Consider the following 7742-nt stretch of genomic DNA (forward strand, 5'->3'; position numbering starts at 1 on the left):
TGAACCTACAACAATGTGTATTTTACGCAAGTGTCTCGGACATTATGACGTATGTAGTCCTAGACCCACACTTTGAGAGTGATTCTTACTTTGAGATGAGCTTGCTTTATTTTGCCTAGCAATATTGCCATCATTATTTTTGATTCCAAGACCTCTTGTGTTCATGTAAACATCGTTAGCATGACTTGTTTACTTTTTGGGAAAAAAAAAAAAATCACTTTTTTTTTCCCCCCCGCTTTAAAGGTATCATCAAATGGCATTCAGTCCACTCCTCTAAACCTTGCAACATACTGGAAATGTAGTGCTGGCACCACAGATCTTAGAGTGGATTACAAGTATAACCCAGAAGCTATGGTGGCACCCAGTGTGCTTTCCAACATACAGGTGGTGGTACCAGTGGATGGAGGAGTCACCAACATGCAGTCCCTTCCCCCTGCTATATGGTAAATTTTCGGTTTCTGAATTCTTGCTAAATTTTTGCTTCAAGTCCCAACTTTTAGAACCTAAGTTCTCAAAGTTGTCTTGTAAATTTGAAAAGATACAGTGCATTTTACCATGGAAACCATGGCCATGGTATGTATGAAAGACGCTGTTTATCCTATTAGTCAAATCACAGTAGCCTCAATCCAAAATGTAGGCTTGCTGTCACCGCCCAGACTTGAATAATTCAGTACAACCTCACCCTGAGGCAAATTGGCCTCTGTAAACTTCTTCTTAAATAAAGATAACTCTTTTGCAGGGTTAAATATAGCATCTAGCAAATCTTTAAGAATACTTGTCTTAGTAACTCTTGTCTCTTCCTCTTTTGTTCCCATTATTAATGATGAGTGGAGATTCTAACACTCTTCCTATTTGCTTCACTCTTTAGTAAAATTTTGTTCTCCTTTAGTAATGAAGGTACTCAACCACCTACCTATACAGTTTTCTTTGACCAGTTTATGTAATTTAGTAAATTTCCATTAATTAAGATGTAGCATTCTATTATATCATAAATACATCTTCACCAGGTGATACTGAAAGTAAATTTAGCCATGTAGTTCTGGTGAACTATATATAAGGAACTATATTAGACACTTTGTTCTTCTAGGAATGCAGAACAAATGAAAGCCTTTTGGAAACTGTCTGGTATTTCAGAAAAATCAGAAAATGGAGGTAAGCATGCATATGCTTTTTTGTTTGTAATGCAGTGTCCTTGAAAATGGATTTTAGGCATTTTTATGGAAAGCGTTCTCTTGGATTTTCATGCCTTCAGTTCTAGAATTGACCACTAGGTGGAAGTTAATACCTTAAGTAAGAGTGGACCTGTTGAGATCAGAATGCATTTTTCCCCCTCTAGGTTGAATATGCTTGCTCTTTAAGAAAATCATTTGGTTTGCTGGAACTTTATAAATAGTGTGTAGATGCTTATGTATTTTGAAGTAGAACTATCCAGTTGAGCAACCTAATAACTAATTAAAATTCATGGGCAAAAAATAAAAATATAAATAAAAAAAATAAAAAAATTCATGGGCAGCCCGGGTGGCTCAGCGGTTTAGCGCCGCCTTCAGCCCAGGGCGTGATCCTGGAGACCGGGGATCGAGTCCCATGTCGGGCTCCCTGCATGGAGCCTGCTTCTCCCTCTGCCTGTGTCTCTGCCTCTCTCTCTCTCTCTGTCTCTCATGAATAAATAAATAAAATCTTAAAATAAATAAAACAAAATTCATTTAACACACCCTTTAGCTCATTCTGTTATTACCGTCCTTCTGGCCTCCCAGAAATCCTGTAGAAGCTTCCAGGCTTTAAAAACCCCCTTTCTTTGCCTACCCCCCCTTCCTAAGAGAACTTGTCCTAGTCATATCACTATAGTAAAACTAACCATCAACAGCTTTTACTTCTCTGCTTTTCATTTTAAGGAGAAACAAGTTAATTGTCTACTCCCACCAAATCTGCGTCTGTGTTCATAATGCAAAGGAAAAGTGTCTGCTAGCTGCTCACTAGTGTCTTCCCTGACTCAATTTAAAGTATAATTTCCAGGACCATCAGGTCTCTAATTATTATGATTTTCTCTTAATCAAAGAATTCTCCTGCTGTCTTTTGAATGCCTGATTAACCTTCAGTAAATTTTCTTAAGTTGTTGGTTTTTGTTTTGTTTTAGCTTTTCCAGTTTTGCTTAGCTTTTTCTCTTTGAGCGTTTTAAGCATAATGTGATAAAAAAAAATCATACCAGTTTTTCTCACTTATTTCTGTATCAAGGACGAGGAACATACCCATCGTGGCTGTTTATTTATACATGCCATGCTGAATCAGACTTTTACTAGAGAATCACCTATTTGGTGAAATAACCAAGCTGGTCTATGGTTCCTCCTTTTTTGTTTGGTACTTGAAAGTTGCCTATTTTCAGGTGCAATGGTGCTTTTATTCAAGTTGTGTGGCTTCTGGGAGGACAAATTTGAAATTCCTAGTTAAAACTAGAAGTAAACCAAAAATCCTGTTTGAATTGAGGGCTTACAACAAATTAGCAGGCAAGAAAGGACATACAGTTTTCCCCTATTTAATGAAACTATACTATTTTAAGTACTAACAAAAGAAATTGTTCCTCAAAAATAAGATACAAATTTTTTTTTCAAAGATTTATTTATTTATGAGACACACACACACACACACACACAGAGAGGCGACGCACAGGCAGAGGGAGAAGTAGGCTCCATGCAGGGAGCTGGACGTGGGACTCGATCCCGGGACCCTGGGGTCTCGCCCTGGGCCGAAGGTGGTGCTAAACTGCTGAGCCACCCGGGCTGCCAAGATACAAATTTTCTAACCAGATATTTTAATAGTTTCCCCCGGCTCTCCAGGTATCAGAGTGTGTGAGGAAACGGAAAAATGTGTTAAATGTGCTTCTATTGGGTTAGTCAGCCTTTAGAAAGAAATACCCCAATTAGAATACTGTAAAGTAGGAATATGTTTCTATTCTGGCTCTAGGCCCAGAAGAGCGACAGGAAGTAATTCTCCAGCTTAAAGATTGCCAAGGTGGCTGCTCTTGGCCTGCTGTAGAACTTCTACAGTTCTCTTGATAGTTCAATTCTGTGCAAGCATACGGCGGGCTTAAGGCGTTAGCAGGCAGGCAGCAGCACACCCCCAGCCGCTCTGTGCCATCAGGCCCGTGCGGTGGACAGAGCGGCGGGACCGTTCTCGTCCTCCAGACTTCCCTCTGTGCTGGGAGCCTCTGCGTAGGGAATCCAGGAATGTCGCTCCAGCTACCAGCAGTTGCACCTGTTCTCCTTGACCAGAAGCCTAGGCACACTCTAGACTCCCCCTCCTTTCCCCTTTCTTGATTCCAACTCTGAAATACCTTCCAAATGCGTTCACTTCTCTCCCTTCCCTCAGCCTAGTTGAGATCCTTTATTTAATAAGCTGTCACCCAGAGTCCTGCACTATTTTAGTGACTCAGTTGGTTTCCCTGCCTTGCATCTTGTACGTCTTTCCCCTTTTGAGATACTAACCTGAAATTGTTTTGTCTTCCTTATCTTTAGTGTTCCTTATTTCTTATCATGGCTTATAACGAGCTTTGGGACTTTTCTTTCCTACCTCCCTAGTCTTTTGCACACTCATATCCTGTTCTCTGGCTCTTCTGTTATGTATGCAGGTCCCTTAACGGCATTGTGCTCGCAGGTCTCCCCTCCCTGTCCCTGTAGTGACCTCTGCCTGCAATTTGCATTGTCCTCTTCACCATCATTTTTTGTGCTTTTTGCTCATAGTTCTTGAGAGCTTTTTGTAGCATTTATCATATTCATCATAATTATGTGGTTTACAGTTTCTGGCATACTATTAGACTGAGGTATGTTGAATAAGTGTTTTTTGTTTTGTTTTTTTTAAAGAAAGCATCTCAGAACTACCTAGTTTGACCCTTGACCAATGCAGGGGTTAGGAGTGCTGAACCCTCCACACCCCACCCGTATAGTCATAAATCCACAAAGAACTTTGAATTCCCCCCCACCCCAAAACTTAGTTCATAAGAGTCTACTGTTGACCAGAAGCTCTACTGGCAACAAGCAGCTGATGAACAGTTGTATGTTCCGTTTTGATAGCGCTTTCCCAGTCCTTGCTGCCTCTCCCTCTTTCCCTCTCCCAGCCCCGTAATATGGCAGTTGGCTGTCATTTCCTGCTCCTGCTCCTCAGGCCTCCCTCTGAACTGTCCTCATTGACTTCCTTTTTTTCTTTTGACTTACTTCAGCATGTGTCTGTAGCACGGTGAAGCTCCATACACAACTACAGGGGTGTTTACTATTGAATAAAGTCTGATTTGGAAACAGGACAATGATTTGTTTACTGTATACATTTTATGAATTTGACATAGGACATAGTTTATCTTATTCATTTGTTTCTGTGTGTGTGTGAATTTTATGTTGCCCTGTTTAAAGTTCTGCATTCTTTGCCTTGTAGGTTCTGGGTCCCTCAGAGCAAAATTTGATCTTTCGGAAGGACCTAGTAAACCCACAACACTTGCCGTGCAATTCCTCAGCGAGGGGAATACCCTCTCAGGAGTAGATATTGAACTTGTAGGCACTGGCTATAGGCTTTCCTTAGTGAAGAAGCGGTTTGCCACTGGTAAGTTGGGAGATTTTAAGTTTGTATATTACCTGGGAAACATTTCTATTCGACAGTAAGTTACTAAGCAACTGTTTATTAAACTGTCAAGCAGTTTATAATCTAAAGTCATGGAAAATTTCTTCTTTGACCTTTGTACCAAAATGCCAGATAGAGACACACCTTGGAGAGAGTAATAATGGTCCGTATAGCTGGACACCTGGGATCGGATGCAGTGTATTGTAAACAGCAGGTGGGAACTGGGGTTGTGTATCTGTCCTCACAGTGAAAATGTCCTCCTTTGAGTTCATTTGAAAGTGTAATCGCAAGGGTCTGCTTGGTGTTTTTCAGGACGATACCTGGCAGATTATTGATGGACCTGGGAAACTGGTTGGCTTGAGAGAGAAGTACAGGCCTGCCCTCCTGTGTTGTCTATTCTTTCCAACACTATTTTAGCTTGTATTATGTCTTTGAACTTACACATATTTGAGAATGTTAATTACAAACATTAAATTGCACTTTTGAAGTGAGTCATCAAAAGCAATAGCACTGAAATGATTTTTCAACACTGTTAATGATCAACTGCCATGTTCTGGAAGCACATTTGCTGAAATTCTCAGTATAATGAAGTTTTCTTAGGCTGAAATTTTACATTACTTTCAGTGTCTATGTTGAGTTATAGTGTATTATCAGGCCTAAAATTTCAGGAGAGCAAGCACAAAATAATTCAGCTTTCCATAAATTTTTAGAGTCAGAGATAGCCTTGAAATTTCCTAAGTTTAATATTGAACAGAGACACACACAACATGAATTCTAAGTTTTGGATAATGTTAATTTAGAATACTCAATCAAATTGAGTTATGTGCCATAAAATAATCAGACCAGAGTCCCAAGGTGTGCACAAAACAATGTATAATTTGATTCTCATATAAACATTATTAAAGTGTAAATGGTGTTTTGTATGATTTTTCTAATTCTCAAGTGCAATGTGTTTTAAAATAAGCTTGCAAAAGACAGCAGAGAAATTTACTTCTGCAGTTAGTTAACTTTATAGAATTTGTGATTGTTTTTAAGAATTAATGCTGTAGATTTAATTTATTTTTATATGGATTACAGAATGTGTGCCTTTTAAAACAATAACAAAAGCCAGAAATGTGCCTGTCCAGTCTGTGTTCATTAATGTGCCTCACTGTTGTCCCCTCACAGTCTGGATCTTCTCTTCATCCTAGGGTGGTCAAGCATTTTTACAAGATAATAGCCATTTCTGTAAATACCTTTGGCCTCAGTTGGGAAGGGAATTCAGAGTAACTCAAGGATAATTTGTACTTCAAAACCCTGGCTCACTTCTTTAGTGATACACTGTAGCCACTAGAAAAAGAAATACACCTAATGGCCTATGTTTACAGAGGGAAAACAGTTGACCTTCACTTGTTCCACCTAAGTATGTAAATCGTAAAACAAACATTGAAAACCTCCTCGTCAATTGGTAACTGCTAGTTTATTTCTCCACTTGGCCCTTCCCTTCTTTCTGTTCATCTTTGGAAATTTATATACACTGAATGAATGTGTCGGAAGCATGAGTTTTGTGTTTTGTGAGGAACACATTTAAGCAATATTATTGGCATTGGAGACGTACTGCCAGTTGTTTTCATTTCAACGATTGGAAAAATTACCAATTATTTAATTGCCACCTGCTAGAAATGGGGAGATTATCTGAAGTGATGGATTGGGCTAAGCATTTCTTGAACTACTAATATTAAATAGTAAAAAAAACCTAACTTTATAGCAAATCCTAATTGAAGGACTTAAAATATTTTGGACAGTTTCATAATTAAAAATGGGAATTTTATTTATAAGGATAAATGACAGTGTCCTGCATTTTACGTAGAAGTGATAAATTGTGTTATATATGATAATTTATATAAAACCACTAATTATTCTGTTAAGCTTTACAGAACATAAAACCCCTATTACTAGACATTTATGTAACATCTTGCTCTACTAAATGCAGCAGAAAATCTACTTATTAGCAATACATATAACACAGTACGTGCTTTTTAAATATATTCAGTGTTAGCCCAATTCTAAATTTAGATTTGACTAAAGCAACACATTAAAACAATACACTGAAATATTCATCTTTACTAAATAGTGAGCGAAATGAGAATTTCTAACTCTTGTGCTCTTTTAAATGCCAATTACAGTCCCTTACTGGAATCTTAAATGTAACTGCTTTGCGATTGGTGTGCTTTTAAATGGGCAGTTAATACTTTATTCTTGGACTTCAGACACCATTACACTCACCATGTTTATTTTTAATCAAGTATTACCTGAAAATGTACAAATTAGTGAAATGGTTAAACTTCTGCACTTTCTTCATTACCACAGTCTTCATACCAAGTGTTGATACCTACATTTGTATTAGGTGCAGGTTACAATTTTGAAGCCATATGAGTTTATATTGATTTTGTTTTTCATTTAAAAATCCACTAATGGTGTAAAAAAGACCAGTAGATTTTTCAATGGGAGATGTATTTAGCAAGCTGGTTCTTGCTTATGTATAGTGATAAACTCTGTAGCTGCCTCTTTAACCCAGATTTGTAAACACAGAACTCTAACAAATGTGAGTTTTTAAGAAATGTTATTTACTACTTTGAGTTGTAATTAGAACAATGCAAATCTATCTTACACAATTTTGTAAATATTTTTGATTTTTTCATAAAATGTAAATTTTACATAAAAGTTTTCCCTTAATAAACATGTAATATATAATTTATCTGTTGGTTTATGTGTCTTTGTACCCCTACTGATAGGACAAGGCAAGCTAGGTAAAGAGTAATTGGTTTTGAACTTGGTATAACCATTTACACAGACATACAGATTGATCTGTTAATTTTAATTGGTTATATAGGAAAACTTGATTTACACTATAACCCAAAAATGGAGAAATGGCTTAAGAAGAGATTTTTAAATATACTTAAGCATATTTTCCAATGTATATTTAAATGATGTTAAGCTCTAGCAAAGACTCTGCTCCTGACCAGTTGCTTAGAAATGTTGTCTTAACACAATTTAAGATCCTACTCTATCTGTTGCCGGTATGGGTCAGAACAGGGATTTCTTGGCCTTTTCCTCTGGTTGCCATATGGCTGCCACAGGTCGAGTGTATGTTTACACTG

At 37.7% G+C, this 7742-nt stretch overlaps 1 protein-coding gene across 7 annotated transcripts in view; it reads left to right on the forward strand.

Moving 5' to 3' along the window:
* The window catches only part of FCHO2 (FCH and mu domain containing endocytic adaptor 2), a 121113-nt gene extending 113774 nt beyond the window's left edge, over positions 1–7339 (forward strand). For all 7 annotated transcript variants that reach the window (XM_072826774.1, XM_072826777.1, XM_072826775.1 and 4 more), the window contains 4 exons: positions 244–443; positions 1088–1152; positions 4420–4584; positions 4915–7339. In XM_072826774.1, the coding sequence (XP_072682875.1) occupies positions 244–443; positions 1088–1152; positions 4420–4584; positions 4915–4937 (453 nt within the window). In that variant the 3' untranslated portion in view covers positions 4938–7339. The remainder of the gene's footprint in view (positions 1–243; positions 444–1087; positions 1153–4419; positions 4585–4914) is intronic.
* The last annotated feature ends 403 nt before the right edge of the window (positions 7340–7742 follow it).

The sequence above is a fragment of the Canis lupus genome, chromosome 5 (genome assembly GCF_048164855.1).
Source record: "Canis lupus baileyi chromosome 5, mCanLup2.hap1, whole genome shotgun sequence".
NCBI classification, from domain to species: domain Eukaryota; kingdom Metazoa; phylum Chordata; class Mammalia; order Carnivora; family Canidae; genus Canis; species Canis lupus.